This window comes from Meriones unguiculatus, chromosome X, assembly GCF_030254825.1.
Source record: "Meriones unguiculatus strain TT.TT164.6M chromosome X, Bangor_MerUng_6.1, whole genome shotgun sequence".
NCBI lineage: Eukaryota > Metazoa > Chordata > Mammalia > Rodentia > Muridae > Meriones > Meriones unguiculatus.
The window spans coordinates 98,632,426-98,652,179 of NC_083369.1; the positions used below are offsets into that span (position 1 = coordinate 98,632,426).

The 19,754-nt window shown below is 40.4% G+C and overlaps 1 protein-coding gene across 1 annotated transcript; it reads left to right on the plus strand.

Moving 5' to 3' along the window:
- The first annotated feature begins 444 nt into the window (after positions 1-444).
- Cd40lg (CD40 ligand) lies at positions 445-14,423 on the plus strand. Its single transcript, XM_021658316.2, has 5 exons — positions 445-667; positions 2,622-2,753; positions 7,199-7,253; positions 9,132-9,194; positions 13,309-14,423. Exons 1-5 carry the CDS (start codon positions 512-514, stop codon positions 13,683-13,685), a joined length of 783 nt encoding a protein of 260 aa, XP_021513991.1. The 5' UTR covers positions 445-511; the 3' UTR covers positions 13,686-14,423.
- Positions 14,424-19,754: the final 5,331 nt, after the last annotated feature.

Genomic DNA, 19,754 nt, shown 5'->3' on the forward strand with positions numbered 1-19,754 from the left:
CAATACATATTTTTGCAAACATTGTTTCTTTTTTCTTTATACCAGGTTTCAGATTTATGTTAGTAAGACTGAAACTGAAATAAGTTTATTACTAGTGGACTCATTTGTCACTTTTCTTGAAACTAGTGAACCCCAAAATTTAGACAGAGATAGGAAAATAGTGCCATTGTCTCTTAAGAAGTCTGACATTTCAAGGTAAGAATGAATGTATGGAAGAAGAAACTTGTTTCTTCTTTACTAACAAAAGGGAAAGCCTGGAAGTTAATGATATGGGTATACTTTTTTTTTTTTAAAAAAAAAAAAAAAGGGAAGGAAAGGAAAGAAAAGAAAAAACCTTTACGTAACTTTTTTGCTGGGACAGAAGACTACGAAGCACATTTTCCAGGAAGTGTGGGCTGCGACGATTGTGCGCTCTTAACTAATCCTGAGTAAGGTGGCCACTTTGACAGTCTTCTCATGCTGCCTCTGCCACCTTCCTGGTCAGAAGACACCATTTCACCGCTTACCCAGCATGATAGAAACATACAGCCAAACTTCTCCCCGATCGGTGCCTACTGGACTTCCCAGCAGCATGAAAATTTTTATGTATTTACTTACTGTTTTTCTTATCACCCAGATGATTGGGTCGGCGCTTTATGCTGTGTATCTTCATAGAAGATTGGATAAGGTAAAGTAACATACAAGCCTTCATTGACTGAATTGGGGGGGGGGGGTCTTATAAATATGTGGACTGGTTGATTTAAGTTCTATCCAAATGATGGAGTCCAGTAGAAACTTTAAGTTGATTGATATACTTGTGGCATAGTGCTTGCTGCCTAGAAAGTAGAGTCTCATATTTTTGCCTCTGACTAAGATCTTGAGATCTGAAGTCAGACATCAAATCTTAGCTTGATGCTTAGCTGCTCTGAGATTCTGAACATGTCATTTCATATTTCTATTTTACTTTCTGTGCCAAGGAAATAAAAATGGACATGGTACCCGTGTTACAGACCAGATGAATCTAACCCTGTAAAGCACTCAGAATAGTATATGACAAAGAGTGAATGCTAGACCATGCAGCTATAGTTATTTCTTAAAATTTGTTTCAGACAGTAAACTATTTCCCCCCACGAAGACAACTAAAAAAAATTGAGCCAGAGAGAAAGAGCATTGATTTGATCAGAAATTCTATTGTGTTTTGGATCAGTACAGACATGTACAATCCCCTCAATTTGCACATTTTGTTTTTCAAGTCCTAATGCTGCTGTCCTTATAACTCTTCAGTATCAACTGCCATTGTAAGCTGCTCTGTGCTCCTTGGAGGTGTTTTGCAAGCTTAAATGGTTGGGCATAAAAAGTAACTTCAGGATTTCCTTTGTTTCCATGTATTGGTTCAATTCCACTGAGGGGCACATGGGCTGTGTTACAAAATGCCAATCAAAGATGAATAGGAGAAAAGCAATCAAGTATCCAGATATTCCTTAAGGTCTGGAAGTGAGGACAATGGCTAGGCAACCACAACTGGGTGACCATGTTCTCTCTGAGCTCATTGGCTGCCCTTTCTTAAGAAGAGGACCTAATGAAGGCCATGAAGTTTCTATCAATATAAGGATGGGCAGTGATGGGTAATAAAAGTGGAGACAATCTGTTTGCCTACTCAAAATGGATTTCATTGCCGAGCAAAGAGACAGGTTCTGTTTCTGATTGTTTGTTTATTCGTGTGTGGCATGGTGGGCTTTGTCAAATGTCTGTATATAGGCCTTGAAGATAATGGGGAAGTTGTTACGCATATAGAATCAAATGTGCTATATAATATTTAAGTGTGCCTTTAATGATTGGCAAAGCCATTGGCAAACTATGCCTTATTTTTTCTTTGTTTGTTTGGTTGATTTTGGATTTTTTTTTCTTTTTGAGACAGTCTCATAATGGAGCTCAGAATGGTCTGGAACTCACTAAATAGACCAGACTGGCCTTTAACTCACAGCAACACTCCTGCCTCAGCCTACAAGTACAGCGATTACAGAAATGTTTCACAATTCCTGTATTGGTTCTTGTTTTGAAAGTTAAAAATTTACATTAAGATAAAAAAGTCATATAGGATTAGTTGACAACACAAGTTAATCATATACATTTAATTACTCAAATATTAAAAAGGAAACATTCACTTTGGGGCTGAGAGATAATTTCTTTAAAGATGTGAATGCATTCCACAAGTACTAAAGAAATGAAAGATATAATTATAAATCCACATCATGAATAAACTTTTTATACACTGCCATGAAGTCGGCAAACTAGTTGAGCAGCAAACTACTTTATGGCTGATGGGAAACATGACAAACACAAGCTATTGCTCCCGTAGTACATTGAAAAACATAGAGGCTTTGGAATGACAAGTCATTAGAATAGCTGTGCTTTCTGTCCAGAGCCACAGATAATATGGCATCTGAATCACGGGCTTTTTTAGTTGTGACATGGCAAGTGCCCAACCGTAATAATGCAGCATAATAACCTATAATGCTCCCCACTTATGCGCTTAAAGTCCTGTTCTCTTCAGGGACATGGAAGTGAATGCAGACGCACACATCGTTAGCTGCCTATTTCTCCCCAATGACATGTGTCACAATCCTGCTATTTCAAAACAGGTCGAAGAGGAAATAAGCCTTCATGAAGATTTTGTATTCATAAAGATGCTACAGAGATGCCAAAAAGGAGAAGGGCCCTTGTCCTTGCTGAACTGTGAGGGAAAGAGAAAGCAATTTGAAGACCTTTTCAAGGTAAGGCGTGCAGTTCCCAGCAGATTTCACTGAGAAGTTTTAGTACGTTTCCTAGTTCTGCAAACTGAATTCTGACCCTGGAAAGGTTTTAACTGGTAAGCAGGGATGTTAGTCACACCTGCAATCTTACCGCTTGAGAAGCCCAAGAAGAATGACGAACATGAACTCCCAGCCAGTGTGGTTTACAGAGTCAGACATTACCAAAATGTGTTGTCTATAAACACACATGTGCTCATACATACATACACATATACATTTAGGTAGGTGTGCACATGTGTACATACTGAAAAAGAAAAACTGAAGACAAAGCTTTCGGATAAAATGAAGAGGGAAGTTGGACTTGTGCACCGTGCTGCAATTAGAAAGGTTTTCTTTGGAGAAAATCCAATGCACATCCAATGCACATCTACACGTGCTCATCCATACACACATGCAGCTGCCACATAACAGTTATACAGTAAATACAGCGGTGTTCTCTATTTCTGTATTTTTTCATCCAAATTTGATATCTTCCTGTTGTGAAACCAGGGTCTGATTTCCATTTCTTATGGAAAGTGATAATGGTTGGCTCGTGCCATCTTTGCAGGCCATAAGGGGAGAGATTGTCTGTCCTGAAAATACTGAGGACTTTTGAAGACTGACCCAGTCTTCAGTGCTTATTGAGTGATGGGAGGATGTCAGGTACTGTGATAGTGTCATCTTTTCTTTTTGTTGTATGAAAAAGGTGTGGGTGATGATGGCTGCTCTTATTAGAGTCCATTGAACGCTCCTCACTCGTGCAGCCATTTCACTCTATAGATTTGAAGCCTTCTAAACAACACGGCTTTCACCCAGTAACTAAATATCTAAAACATGCATTTCAAGATTTTTTTTTCATTTATTTGTACATCACAGACATGAGCTTAAGGTGCTTTCTTTTTCTGAAACAGAGCATCAAAAACTCTCCCTTCCCATTTCCCTTCAGAACACTGACCTTTGGCCATCCTTTGGCTAATTTAGGGGTTGTTCTAGGAGGTAGTACTTACTTCACATTGAAGCAGCACTGTCATCTGAACAAACCAACAGAAATTCACTTTTATGTACAGATAACATGTAATTGATTAGTGGAGTAAAGAGCTCAATATTTTACTTCATTTGTAAAATTTTGACACATGGAAGGCGGACAATTTGTGAGACTTTCTTTTCCTTCTACTCTGTGGGTCCTCAGGACTGAACTCAGATCCTCGGCCTTGGTCGCTGGTGTTTTGCCCCACTGTGTCACCTCATTGACCTCTTCAGATCTTATTTAGAAACTTAATATATTTCCTCCCATACCACCAAAAAGGTGTAATTTAATACAGTGAAGAAGACTGTTATGCTTATTTCTAGGCCACTTAACTGGGTTCAGCATACAGTTCAAATGTGCCACTGGTTTTAAACTTCTTTCTATCATCTAGAATGTGTTTTTTTAATTTTTTGAGACAGTCTCAAGTAGCCTGTTCTTGAACTTGCTGTGTAGCTGAAGACTTTTTTTTACTGACCCTCCTACTTCTAAGCTCAGGAATAAACTTTGTCCAGTTGCATTTAGATTTTATTGTTTCCATTCTCTATAATGATGCTTTTCAAATTAATTTTTATTATGTCAAGGTATAATGTACCTTGTGTGTATTAACCATGTAGTCTATAATCTAGGATTTACATAAAATTTCTAACACTTTACTTCTGAGATTAGTGAGTTAGGGAAATGTCTTAAGGTTATTCAGTGCTTATAGATAGAGTCTTGGAGTCTGAGACTCTCTATAAGAACACTAACACTACGATCTCAGGCATGCTCTCGGGTGGTCGGTCTTCAATTTTCTTGAACGGCAGTGAAAGTGGCTTATTTTTTTTTTTTTTGATTGTTTGGTGTTTTTTATGTTTTTGCTTGTTTGTTTGTTTGTTTACTTTTCTTCTTACATAGAGGTTTCTCAGCCATCTGCCAGTTTTCTTTGTCCTCATTCAGGTCAGATGTGGAAAGCTTCCAGAATCATCTACCTTGAATAGGAGTAGGGAAAACAGTTGATTCTGTTTACATGGAAAAAAAGTAAAAGTAAAACATTTTAGGCATATCAGCCAAGGCCTTGGTAATGTTCTATTTACCCGTTGAAGATGCCTCTTGCTTCTACCATAGCAGCTATGGAGCCCCATTCAATGGCATCTTTACCTAGAATATTAAAAAGCTGAGATGCAAAGTTTTCCAGTCAGTTACTACTCTTCCATAGACTGATCCCCTTTTAAGTCACCATTTCCTTAGAGGTCTCAGTCAGAAGCAGTATTTGCAACTGTTTAGCCCAGCAAGTCAACTATAGACTAACTCCAGATTAGATTTGTGTTTCTTCAGCTAATAATAGCAGGCTCTGGACCATGAGTGGGCTGACCCTGAGTAACTTTGGAGTCACAGGGCCTGCTGGGATCTTAGAAGTAGTGTAATTCTCAGTTCTTAGAATTTCAGTCTTCTCTCCACCATCTCTACAAAGTGGTCACCCAATTTTTATTTAAATACCTCTTATGACAGAGAGCTCATTAACTTCTGAGACTAGCGTCATGGAGCTCTCACCATGGCAAGAAGATGGGATTTGAGTCTTGTGGTAGGGCAAGCGGAGACACCACTTTGAACAGCGTAATTACGACATTAATATCTACTTAGCTCCCCATCTAGTATGATCAGTCTCATGCCTATCTGTCTACCAACATTTGAGGTACATTTGATGGCATCAAATCATTTCCATTTCAGATTAAAGGGCAACATATCCCTATCTGCCATGTAGTTTCCATTGAGAGAGAAATCAGTAACCCAAGATTTTTCTAAAATTTGACTTCAAAAAGCTTTTCAGTTGAAGTGAAGAATGAAGCTGGAAAAAAAAAGGCTCTGGGGAGTGTGAGACTGGGGGAGAAAGTTCACAAAAAGGCAAGGCTGGGTGCATAAAAGACAAACTTTGCTGACTTCACATTTTCATTTGGGCCAGGTCCCAACCCCACTGCAACCACCTAGCCTAAAAGTATCTCAACTTCAATCATCACACAGTAGTGTTTGAAAAGACACCAAATAGTCATTTGCTTACTTGTTAGCTCTCAAACATTTTCCTGTTGCTGCATTGTCGTAGTGTCCCACTACAGCTCAAATGGAAAGTTGATCTGTATAGCCTATGTGAGCATTACAAGGCTCAGAACCCCTCTGGGGATCCTTGCTTTATGCCCTTGCATCTGGAAACCAAGCTGAGCTTATGGTTGAAAGAGTCAAGTGTGACAGCACACATGTCTTCTTGTGGTGAGGAATGTGAAGGAAAGGGCCTGCAGGTAATAGGTCCCTGGAATGGCAAGGAGCGTAGGACTATCAGATGTGAAAATACTGATGTTTTCTTTCCCCTCGTGTTCAGAATAGAGTGGCATAACATATCGAGCCAAGTCTGTGAATATGTTCCCACTTTCTGTAATTCATTTAAACCTCAGGCTCTTGGATGACCTCATACTCTCCAGGCCTTTTGATTCAGTCTTCTTAAAATGGTGGTAATATCCTTTACCGTCTCTGAGCCTTCATAGAAGGAAGTCTATGTTAGTTTCTTTAAGTATTTCCAGCATTCTTTCACCTTATAAGTAAAAAAAAAAAAAAACATCCTTAAGTGTTGTGTTTAGCTGTGGTACATGTCTGCCATCAGCATTTGGGAGGTGGAGGCAAAAGGATCAGGAATTCAAGGTCATCACCAGCTTCATAAAAAGTTCAAGGTTAGCCTAGGCTACATGAGAACCTGTCTTAAAACACAAAGCAAGGTACATGGGATTTTTAAAGAATAAATACAATACAGTTTTTCAATAAAAACAAGAAACTAAGTGTTTTAAACACCATCACCAGCATTAGAAGATGGCCTATATTTGCTGAATGTTGATTACTTTAAATAAGTGCAGGCCATACAGGATAACCATCCACAAAAACACATTCAAAGTTAAAAGTCTGGGTTTCTCTTCCATGATCATATTCAAATCTTTTCCTACAAGGTTTCAAACCAATCACATTCTAACAGATCCACGCCTTGCATTATGTTTGATAATATTCCATAAGCCAGTTTCCAGGGTTCAATTATTACCCCATTCAGCATTATTTATCACTATCTGTCAAAGGCAAGGGGGTTAGGGTCATAGAAAGGGTCAGAACCACAACCTTTGGTCTGGGGACAGCACTGTAATGGAGATAATAAGGCCTGGATTTTGCTTCCAGGGTCTCCCCTGGGTTTTCTGGGCTGTCAGCTCATCTGTCAGAGCCAGGGATTGCCAATTGCTATGATGGAATTAATTGCAGCATCTTAGTCCATATTATAATCCTCACCAGAAGCAGACAACACAGTACTGACAGTTGCCAAATACATGATACCTCTAAAACCCCTAAAGCAGAGCTTTTGTCAACTGATCTTTTTTGACTATTCTTCTTTTAGAGTATAATGTTAAACAAAGGAGAGAAAAAAGAAAACAGCTTTGAAATGCAAAAAGGTATGTTTTTTTTTTCACATTTGCTATTTACCAATTTCTATAAATGGTTAAAGAGTAAAAAGAAGCTTTAGGTTAACCACATGAAACAGGGAATATTTAGCCCTGCAAATAAAACAAAAGATATTTGTCAGATTGGTACTTTCTCCGGCCTCAGTAATACAGAAAGGCTTTTTGTGTCCATGTTGGTGATGATATTTTCCTGTAATGTTGATAATAGCAAAAAGCCTACATCAACTACCTTTATCCAAATAACCATACAATGTGGCTCCACCTTCAGAGGACCAAATGACAAGAAAGTCATTATCAATGATAAATATTTTGTGGGAGGACAGTACCCAGTGGGTCTTCTGGGATCAAAGAACACAGTGCCTTCATTCTAATCTTTGTCCTGTTCTTCAAGTGAGAGTGTCCTGGATATCTAAGGGTCATGAAAGGACATCGATGGCTATCAGTTCCGGTACAGTTCTGAGAATACGAATGTCCTTCAAAGCATACTGAGCATTTGATCTCTGCTCAGCTGTACCTAGAGATAGTATACCTTACACTCAATAAAACCACCTGACCTATCTCCAATCATCTCTAATAATTATATTAAGGTCAATATCTACTCAAAAAAGTCTTACTTCCCAATTGTGTTCCTCAAAGAAGTCTTACCTAACATCTTGTTCCTGGAATATCTACTTACTGGGCACATTTCTGTTCTTTGGGGATATACTAAGCAAAGAATAATTACTTCTCTATACAGCATTGTCTGGTTACCAAAGACAACAATCACAACCCTGAGATTCCATTGAACTTTTTCTTATCTATGCTAAACAAGCCCAGCTCCTTCCATTGTTCTCTTGATGATCCATTACAAGCTCTTTCCTTTCCTCGGTATTTCCTTTTCTGAACACTAGTTTCTCCTGTTCCTTTTAGACTATAGCACTCACCCCCAAAACAGTGACATCTGGAGTGTCTTGAGTGGTGGAAAATGGAAGGAAAGAGGTGCTGTTGCAGAAACTATAACACTACTCAGTTATTGAACACAATGCTATGGCTACCCAAATCTAATGCATATGAGGAAATGCATACACATCAAGTTATAGATACTCTTTTCTTAGGGGAAAAGAGTGCTCAAAACCCATCTTAACCGCTGATCTAGATGCCAAAGGCTCATCTGATTCCTCTGACGCATTCATTCTCACAGCGACTGCAGGATGCGATCAGAGGTGCCATGTTTTCTGTTACTTGCAGGGAGATTTTGAAGAAAAAGCCCCTATGGATGTTTGTTTTCAGACAAATCATAAAGTTGACCAAATTGCTCTTTCAGGTCATGCATGACAAAACATCCTTCATAATGTAGCTATCAGCATCAGGCCCATAACTGGAATGAAAGTACCCACAGTTTCTACACATAGGCAATGAGCACGTTTAATTTGGAAGCAAGGCTGTTGCATGAGAAACAGCTAGATTTGAAAGTCTGGACAGTCATTTAACCAAATCAGATACCACAATCAATTGGATTCCACAATCATATCACTACTTCAGTGTGCAGGCACGGCTTTGGTGCCCACTACCACTCCAGTGTATGGAAGCTGTTCTTAAAAGCAAGATTCAAGACAAATTTAATGAAGACCTGTGTCCATCTGTGTTAAGTGGAACTGAGTACTGAATACCTATCAGGAGAAAAGCTGAATGGAAGAAGCCAATTCACTTTTTAAGGCATTATAAACCACCTGTTCTTTCAGTGGGAAGGATTCCAGACTGGTTACCCTTAGTTTAACATAAACCACTGTAAAAGAGTCACTATTAAGCAGTGGTAGAACTGGACCCATTAATTCCATGAGCTGTTGTATATTTCTTTGGCCTGACGGTTTGCTTTTGGTTTCTTTTCAGGTGATGAGGATCCTCAAATTGCAGCACATGTTGTAAGCGAGGCCAACAATAAAACAGCATCTGGTAAGTCCCAGAGCACATGTGGGAACATTTGAGGAGGGGTGTGCTACTCCAAAGCATACAGCCTAATCATTAGGCACTTTTCTTCCTCCAGGGACCAATTTACAAACCTACTCATATAACTCTTCATATAATGTCCTTTGTTATCAAAGTCATCTCAAATGCACAGATGGGACTTAGAGGGACAAAAGGAGTTGGGAAACAGTCCCTCTGTTCCCATTATGGTTTTGCTCAGTGACTGATTCTAAATGATGAATGACTAGGTGGAAGAACCATTATTTTGCAAGCATGAAAAGAGATGGCAGGTAGTGGCCTCCTCACTGGGAACATCTCTTCTCCTAAGACCTCTTCACTGTGTATAAATGGGCCTCGGGGGATGTTTTTGTTTTGTTTTGTTTTTTGTCATCTGTCAATCCTTGTATGTCAATCCCAGTCTCTGTAGAGCTGACCTTAGAGAAATTAAAGGCAAAATAATTTTGTAAAGATCAATAGGCACGGAGATGTTAGATTTTTCAATGAAGTAACAACAGATGGCATACAGTGCTCTTTTCAACACTGAATGCTTTTATTTCCATATATATTCAACTATCTTCTAGCCCTTGTTTTTCCCCAAATCTCTACCCTATGATAGCTGGTCCTGTAGAATATATTAGATCTGTAGATGGATGGAAACATGTACCCTGGCATAAAATTCCCCATGTACGTAAAGGCTTGAGCATCAGAGCAGTCTTAGAAAGCTTCAGCAGAGTGCTCTACAATGAACTTCCAAATCTGGTGTGTATGTGTGTGTGTGTGCGCGCACGTGTGTGTGCATGTGTATGCTCAAGATAGAAACACAGAGAAATCTTTTTTTAATTTATTTTTATTTATATATTTATTTATTACAATTTATTCACTTTGTATCCCCGTGGCAGCCCCCTCTTTGTCTCCTCCCAGTCCGACCCACCCTCAGCTTCTCCCCTTATGCCCATTCTCTAGTCCCCTGATAAGGAAGGACCTCTTCCCCTTGTATCTGACCCTAGCTTATCAGGTCTCATCAAGCCTGGCTGCATCATCTTCCTCTGTGGTCTGGCAAGGCTGCACCCCCCTTCCCCAGGGAAAGGTGATCAAAGAGCCAGCCACTGAGTTCATTAGTTCATGTCAGAGATAGCCCCTGTACCCCTTACTAGGGAACCCACTTGGAAACTGAGCAGCAATGGGTTTCCTTTGAACAGAGGGTCTAGGTCCTCTCCATGCATGGTCCTTATAGTTAGGGTATCCGTCTCTGCAGTCTAGGCCCAGGTTTTTTTTTTTTTTAGCTCTGTTTTCCTCCTTGTGGAGTTCCTGTCCCCTCCAGTTCTTTATCTCTCTTTCTTCTTCCATAAGGATTTGGGTACTCTGCCCAGAGTTTGGCTATGAGTCTCAGTATCTCCTTCGATACCCTGGTGGGTAGAGTCTTTCAGAGGTCCTCTGTGGAAGGTTCCTGTCCTGTTCCTTGTCTTCTAGTTCCAATATCTATCCTATTTGCCCTTCTGAATGAGGATTAAGCATCTTCCCTTTGGCCCTCCTTGTTGTTTAGCTTCTTTAGGGCTATAGATTTTAGTATGTATATTCTTTATTATAATATATACTCACTTATAAGTGGATATTAACCATATAATATGGGAGAAACAAATCTTAATTTGTGCAAAATTACTTGAGTGTGTGTGAGAGAGAGACTTGAGCTCCTCAGTGGGTAAAATGCAGAAGCACATAATATTGTGGTTCATGGCACAGAAGAGTACTGGTTAGGGAGTTTGTGAACACTAGGTTTTAAGAGCTATGAACTACTTCTAAGTAACTTTAGGCAAATCCCATTCATCCTGAGGGAGATTTTCTTTTTCACCCACTTCACAGGGTAATTGTGAATATAAAATCAACTAATGTGGGAGAAAGCAATATTATCAAGTTGTGCTATATCAGACCAAGGTGCCAATACTTAGTTTATTTCACTGTGGTATCAAGAGAGTGACATAAAGTTTTTCATTGATTATCAGCTGTTCTTATAATATTTGTTAATTTTGTCATATGCTCTTCCCTTCAAAATATGTTTATAGGGAAACACTACAGTTACTGCTGTGGCCTGAAAAGCCATTCACACATTCACTTTTGCATTAGGTTATAGCAACAGAGAATTCTCCTAGAATTACCACTTACTGGTCTTTGTCAATCTGTACCTAAAACTTTTGGTTCATTTAATGGAATTTAAAAATTGTCAAAAGGCTTAGAATTGGTACTGCCTGTGAAATAACTCACAGTCTATAGTATAGTTAATATACACAAGACAATGTACGGAAAATAGTATAGAATACCACAGCCCCCGTTTTCTAGTTCCTTTCTGGATGTGATACGACAAACTTAGATCACTTAGTAAGAATTAAGATGAAGTAAACAGCTCCTAATGGTACACATCTGTGTTCTCAATGCTAGGGATAGAGGCAAAATGATTATATGTTTAAAATCATCCTAACCTACAAAGCAAATTCTAGGCCAACCTGGGTAATATGAAATGTTGCCTCAAAGGGGGGAGAAAACTCAGAAGACAGACAGGAAGATATCTGTGAGTACTAGGCTAACTTGATTTGCATAGCAAGCTGCATGCCAGGCAAAGATATATAGTGAGACCCATTCTCAGAAAAGAAAAAAAAAATGTAAGGAGTAGGGGGACCCAATTAATTGAACAGAAGGGAATCTGGTCTTTTTTTTTCTGAATCAAATGGTTCAAAAGTAAAAAGATTACCTTTATAGAGAATTTGGGGGTGCAATGAATCAGGGGCAATTAGTTGTCTTCCTATGCAAAAAGAAGAATCTGAACAAGCAGCATCTTATGGCCTAGTAGATGTAAGACCACCAAATAACATATTTGGAAAACCTTGAGAAAGTAAATGTATCAATCACTTATTTTTTTTTTTTTTTTACTTCTTTCTACCTCCCACTCCTCACCCCCTTCAAACCTCACTGTGGAAGTTGAGATTTGAAATCTAGTACACACCCTACACTCTGAAACCACTCAACCTCTCAACACAGAAGATGGCACACTGTTGGTGGGGAGGACTCTGCTGCAGCCACAAGAATACGGGTACTTTCAAGTTGGTGGCACCCACTACAATGCGAGATCAAAACACAGTTAAATGATCACAAGGTTTATTTTCATACTTCCTTGCCTATTTTAGGCTTGGTCGTAGAAGGCAGGTCAGGTTGTTAACAGTATAAGGTAGGAAGAAGTGGGGTCTTGACTTTGAGATGACACTAATCCAGGCAGACTGATGACTCCAGCTTTGTAAAACTCAGTGTCCCCATGCATATTAACAAGAATTTTATGGTGTGCATAAAGCTGAAATCATTTGCACTTCATTTTAAAATCATTTATTTCTTGATTCATTTATGTTTGCGTATGTACGTCTATGTGACTGTATATGTATGTGAAGAGAAGTGGGGGTACACAAAGATCAGATGAGGGTATCCTTTTCTTATCACTGTCCACTTATCCTTTTGAAGTAGGGGCTTTTCTTGAACTAAGGACTCACGTTTTCTCAGGTAGGTTGTGTACTAGCATGTCTCAGTTATCTTCTCTAAGCTCCCTTTTGTGTTGTTATTGTTGTGAGACAGGGCCTCACTTAGCCCAGGTGGGTCTTAAAGTCACTATATGGCCAAGGATGACACTGACCTTGAATTTGAGATTCTCCCACCTCAGTGTTGTCTGAGAACTCTAGGCACATACCACTCAAACTTTCTTAAATTCAAGGGCAAATTTGCTTGGAGAACTCTTTAAAAAAGAGAAATTCTACTGTTACCTGCTACTTTATTTAACCATTTCAAGTCTCCAAAACATGTTTTAGGTTGACCCTGTTTTGTTGCTGAGAAACAGGCTTGGGCACACTTGCCCACACTTGAAGAAAGCACAAACTGGAAACTGACACTAACTCTGAAGGACATGTAAACTTGGTATCTATAATTCCTTGTGCCTGTGAAGGCCATAAGGTGCCTTGAGAATTCATTCTCACACAAAGTAGGCATCCAACCGAAAGCTTGATTTCCTGTTTGAATATGCGTGATGCTATGCTTACACTCACCAGGGATTTCCCACTCTTTGTTACAGCTCTACAGTGGGCCAAGAAAGGATATTACACCATGAAAAGCAACTTGGTAACTCTTGAAAATGGGAACCAGCTGACCGTTAAAAGACAAGGACCCTATTATGTCTACACCCAGGTGACCTTCTGTTCTAATCGGGAACCTTCGAGTCAAGGTCCATTTATAGTCAACCTCTGGCTGAAGCACAGTGGTGGATCTGAGAGAATCTTACTCAGGGCGGCAAATACCCACAGTTCCTCCAAGCCTTGCGAGCAACAGTCCGTTCACTTGGGAGGAGTCTTTGAATTACAAGCGGGTGCCTCTGTGTTTGTCAATGTGACTGATGCAAGCCAAGTGATCCACAGAGTCGGCTTCACATCTTTTGGCTTACTCAAACTCTGAACAGTGTGCTGTCTTAGGCTGCAGCTGGTTGATGCTGGCAGTCTTCCCTATACGTCAAAGCAGTTAGGACCCACCCCCTCTTGAACTGCCTATTTATAACCCTAGGACCCTCCTCATGGAGAACTATTTATTATGTACCCCTAAGGCACATAGAGGTGGAATAAGAGAATCGAGGGACAGGCAAAATCCTAAGGGACCCTGCTCCCTAAGAGTTTATAATCTGAAACAGCAACCCCACTGATGCAGACAACCAGAAAGCCCTAGGAAATGATAAAGCCACAATGTTCAGTTGATAGAGCTTTGACGAAACAGCAGATAATTAATCAAGCTCAGTTTTGTTGCTTTATGAGTGTGTCTTTCGGTGGACAGTGAGTGTATTTGACTAACCAGGAATGATGCAGAAGGGCAACTGTGAGTCCTGGATCACAATCTGTTATGGTTGACTGGCTCCAATAGGCCAGTTTCTAAAGTCTCCCAGGGAGAACTAAGAAACTCTGCCTTCACCTTCTCCCCAGTACCCCAGTACTCACGCTTTCAATCTCTCTCTCTCTCTCCCCCATCCCTCTTTATCTTCCTTTTCGCCTTCCCTCCCCCCACCCCAGAGTCAGGCTGCTGCTGACTGGTTCTCTCATTATCTACCCTGTCTCTTTTTATAGCACAGGGCAGTGTAGATAGCAGCTCCTGGCCTGCCCATTCCTCATGATGGATTTGGAATGACTGTATTTAAAGAGATCTGCTGTGGCTCCCTGAAGTCTTTGTTGTTTCCATAGTGAACTTAATGATTATGTTATTATTTATTTTTTGAATAATAAAGATCTTTTAACATTATTGTTGTATAGCTCTCATCCAGGTTGGGGGAGGGGGAGGGAGAAGGAAGTATTTGTAGGGAATTTTGCCAACTTTTTTTTTTTTCTGCTACCAGAAACTTATTTCTGAAGCTGAGCATACAGCAAGTTATATTGGTAGATGACCACAAAAGCCTGGTCGGTGAAAAGCAGTCTAGGCCTCTATTTCTAACTTGCTCTGGAAAGGTTGCAGGAGACTGGCATTTTAAAACTTGATCATGGCTAACAGAGACTGGAGAGAGCGCCTTAAATGAAAAGCAGTGGCAAATCTTTTTAACAGCCTTCTAAGGAGGCTCTGCAAGAGGGAAACAGAGCTGGAACACCCTGAGGGTGATTCTTGGCTCCAGAGTCTACCGCTGAAACCAACAGTCATTTCTTGCCACCTCCAACTGTGGTGTAAAAATGATGATACGAGAAACTGAGAGTTTAACTGAAGAATTGCTTTTCTTAAAAGAAATACATTCATTAAAAAAAAATACTACGCTAGAAATAAAAAAGAGAAAGTGTCTTCTCTCGTGCCCTTGTTCTTCAGTCGTGTGGATGGCACAACTGTATTTTGATGGGAGCTGTTGCAATATGAAGACCCACTGGAAAGCTGAAACCATGCTGTGCCCACTTGTGTGTCTGCACACATCCTTCAACAAGAGACCTTTGGTATGAGCAAGAGTGATGTTTGTGGATTTAGGAACAAATTAGAAATGTGCGCACTGTGACTTTGTGACTTCCAGGAGCAAAGATCTTTCTACTATTTTACCTTCTGAGTCAGGGTGGCTCAGCTATAGAGTTCTTTTCTAGAAAGTGTAAGGCCCTGGGGTCCATGTCCAGCATTGCAAAAGGGGGAAAAAAAAGCATCAACTGACAAACCTCTATGTAAGTGGCTTGAAGGCAGTGAGGCAGCAGCCATGGCAGCCGAGTAGACAGAGGCCACAGTGCTCTTTCAGTGTGGGCCTTGGGAAGCCAGAATCCTAAGCCAGCTGGAAAGTAGGCAACGGCTCAGTCAAAAGAGAGGGCAGCAACACATACACCATAATTCTTCTTTATAGCAGCTGAATGGCCATGTTGTAGCATATTTTTCCTCACGTTATTTGTATGAGTTAGACAGTGGGAATGGGGTGGGCAAGAGACATCACTAGTTTCGTAGTTTGTCACCTGCTTTTTTATATATTTTAATTAAGATATGATAGCATTACTTTCCTTCTCCCCTTTCCTACCTACAAGGCATGCCCAAGTCCCCTCCCTCCAACTCCTTCCATGCCTCTCTACTCTCAAATTGATGGCAGTCTCTTTCATTTACTATTAGTGTTACATATGTATGTATGTATAAGTATGCATAAATACATAAATATAATCTACTGGTGTTTTTTGTTTACATGTGTATGGTTTCAGGGATGACCACTTTGTAAACAGTATCTCCTAGAAATGGCTGTACAAACAAGACCAGAACATCCAGGCAGATTTAAAAAAAAATAATCTTCATATACTCATGTTCTCTTGATTAAAAATCACCCCCGTGTTTCAGCCTACATTCTTGTTCATTGGGTGTCATTACTTTCCGAATTAGTTCTACTTCTAGTAAGGAATTTAGTCTCTCACCTTGTTTTCTCACAAGGTCCCCTTACTCTTTCTAAACTCTCTAAGTGCAGCTCTTCACCTTCTCCCTCTAGTCCATATGCCATAGGATCTCTGCTAGACCCATGGTTTTAATAACCACCTCCAAGTTACTGTTAAAATAAAACTTTGGGGTAGGGGTTGTTCAGGGTTTTATTTGTGTTTAGACTATTTTTTGAGACAGGCTCAGGCTGGCCTTGACCAATGTATTCCTTGCAGGGCCAAATCCATGACAGTCCTCCTGTCTCCAATTCTCATCCCCTGGGGATGGCAAGAGGGAGCCACTACACTTAGGTAACAGTTTGGGTTTTTATTGTCCCCTTGAGTTTCCCTACCTCTCAGCAGTAGGCTCAGGGCGTTAGAGCCAAAGCATGCAGACAGAACTTCTGATCATGTTGCCTGTGGGATGAGGTCTTTTTCAGTGCTGCTCATTCCACTGAATGCCATCTTCCTCTACTTCATTTAATGAAGCAGAAACCTGACTGAGCAAGGATCCTTCCATTTACACCTCCCAGGTGCTGGAATTATAAGCCTGTCCCACCATGCCTGATTTGTTCAGCACTAGGGGATTAAATCTAAGGCTTTTGCATGCTAGGAAAGCAGTTTACCAGCTGAGCCACAGCCCTAGCCTGTAGGGGCTGGCTTTAGAAGCATGTTACTTCTACATTACATGGAAAGGTGGGCCAGGGATAGTTGAAATACTCAATCATTTTTTGTTTTGTTTTGTTTTGTTTTAAATAGAAAATGAACAAAGTAGAAAATATTGCTGTCTTTGCTATTTGATCGGAAGCAAGTAACCACAGAATGCAAATGTGTGCTATAACATGCTTTCAGCACAGGAGCACCTCACTTAAAGGGAAACAGCTATAGACTCCTTGGCTTCCAGTGGGAACATATATTGTGGTGGATTCACTCAGAACCAGATCTGCTATGCTGAGAGCTGTTCTCCTTTTAAAGAGGGAGCCTGGAACTAAGTATGATTGTTGTTCTGTTCTTCTTGTAACATTGTGGTTAACTTTGGAGATATTCAGATAGAATTGTGACTAAAATTGTGTCCAGATGCCACAAGTTATTGATTTCATAACCATGGAAAAATCATTTAACCTGTCAAGTCATAGTGTCCACATCTGGAAAGTAGGGATAGTAAGAATGTTCGTTTTTGCAGGGTTGATGATGACTCAATAAGAGAGTCAGCAGAAAGTTCCAGCAGACTGCTTTCTCAGGCTCATCATCAAATGAAGCACATTGTGGAACCCAGAACAGTAGTCAGTTTTCAGCACTCCAAATGGATGAGGGGAAGGGGAAATCTTAAAGTTGTTGAAACTTCTATAATCAAGGACCCTACTTGGCAACTCCGACATACTAAAAGCCCATACCTGTGAAGTGGAAAAGAAGGCAGTGAGAACGGAAGTGAAAGCAAAAAAGAAGACAGCAGTGGAACAGACCTCTGTGACAGAGGGAGGGGAGATGGAGGGAAAGGGGGAGAAGGGGGAGAGAGAGAGCACAAAGGGCCGTGTGAAGCAGAGCACATCTGCAAATCTGAAATTCTAGCTTTAAGGAAACTGAAGCAGAAAACTGACGAGTTCAAGACCATCTTAAAGCTACATTTGAGTTATTCAAGACCAGTTTGAGCTACATAGTGATATACCATCAAAAAACCCAAAACCCCCACTTTAGTTGCTTAGACTAAAGTTTGAATACAGCAAAGAAGCCACATTGTGGTGTTGAAAAGCAGTTCCCTAGATTTGACAAGTGTCCACTGGTAGACTAGAGATGTAGTTCAATTCATAGTGTTATACATGTCATGCGTGAGGCCCTGGGTTCAATACCCAGTACCTTATAAAACCTAGCATGATAACACATGCCTATAATCCAATAAATCAGAGACAGCAACAGGAGAATTAGAAGTCCAAGGTCATCCTGGGCTACATTAGTACATTTGAGGCAAGCTTGAAGTACACAAAACCCTGTCCCCAAACAAAAGAAAAATCCCCCACAAAATGGTACTTCACAATGGTTGACAGCTGATGCAGAAGCAGTGTTTAACAGGTAACAAGGGCAGATGAGGAAATGTGGCATATACAGCACAGGTCTAATAGGTAGACCAGGATATAGGCTCATATCACACCTCCCTTATGAACTACCATGCAATTCAACATCTCAGAAAGTTCACTTATCTGTAAGATTGAGACAACAAAGAAGGTCTGACAGGGTCGTGTAAGGTTTATATAAAGCTAATAGGTGAGCTATTTAATACAATGCTAGGATGTGAGAGTTAGATGTACTTGTCCAAAGCAACAAAGAACCAGTAAGGTAGCTCAAGCAGGAAACTAATTTGGTATCTACAAAATTGTGGGGACATAGGAGAGAGAGAGACAGTAGGATTATGGTGAACTAATGGTGTCAAAATCATCTCATGGCAGTTGTGACCCAAATGTTAGGAAGCTGCTACTATGACTACTGCCTGGCACTATTACTGCTACAGTGTCACCCACAGAGCTTGAGCAGAGACACTGCAATGTGAACTACACACACCACAATATGTTGGGAACGTCTTGCAAGCCACCAGAAGTTATATTCTGTCTAAAATTAACCCCACCACCCAAATGTTGGCATACCCGCAAGTGTATGTGAGCCATTACCCTTTCTGTAAGACTTTGGGAAATGTATATTAGTCCTTATGTTTTCAGGGAAAACATGGGGATAGGAATAGAGAGTGTGGAGCAACAAACAGTATCCAGGGTACATAAAGACTCTCTCTCTCTCTCTCTCTCTCTCTCTCTGTGTCCATATAAGAGAGGGGAGATGTATAGTGCACAGGTCAATATCAGATGTTATGGCAGAGGACTCATCCACCTTTTGGATTTTTGCACTTTATTTATCAGTATAATGTGTGTAGGTTTATGATAGGTAGGGTACGCGCATGCGGCATTCACCAGTAGGGAATAGTTTGAGGACAATTTTGTGGAGTTGCTTTTCTTCCACCTTGGTGTTTCAGGGATTTAACTCAAATCATCAAGCTTGCACAGCAGGCACCTTTACTCGCTTAGCCATTTCACCAGCCCCACCTTGGTTATTGAGATAGGGTCTCTTACTAGGCAGACTGGATGAGCAGGCTAGGCTGGTTGACCAGCAAGCCCCAGGAACCAACTGTCTTTGACATTCCAGTTCTGGAATTACAGGTGCATGCCACCACACCACCACCTTTGTATGCATTCTGGTGATCTAGCTCAGATTCGTGGCAAGCACTTCAACTGAGTTATCTCTCCAAGCCCACAGCTCAGATACTTTTCATCCTGACTGCTGACACCAGAGATCACAATTGTAAAATGTCACAGATTGACAAACTCTTGTAAAATACAAATAAGAACGAGCACTTGGATGGAAAAATGAATGTGTCTTTCTTAATGTTAGAAGGAAAGGCCTAAGATGCACTTCAAGATGCACCTAAGATGCAGTTTGTAAGTTGAGGCTGGAAGATGAAAGAGAGAGAAGATAAGGAAAGTTCTACGACACCAGTAGATGACGTTTGCTCACTACATTACAGGTATGAATACACTATGAAATAGAACTTTAAGTGGAAAAGATAGGTTGGGGGAAGGCTGATGCGAGTGGA

Excerpts from the sequence above, each read along its gene's own strand:
- Cd40lg (XM_021658316.2), top strand. The coding sequence starts at position 512 with ATGATAGAAACATACAGCCAAACTTCTCCCCGATCGGTGCCTACTGGA. Across the intron at positions 2,754-7,198 it reads AATTTGAAGACCTTTTCAAG|AGTATAATGTTAAACAAAGG; the intron begins GTAAGGCGTGCA and ends TTCTTCTTTTAG. Across the intron at positions 9,195-13,308 it reads CAACAATAAAACAGCATCTG|CTCTACAGTGGGCCAAGAAA; the intron begins GTAAGTCCCAGA and ends TCTTTGTTACAG.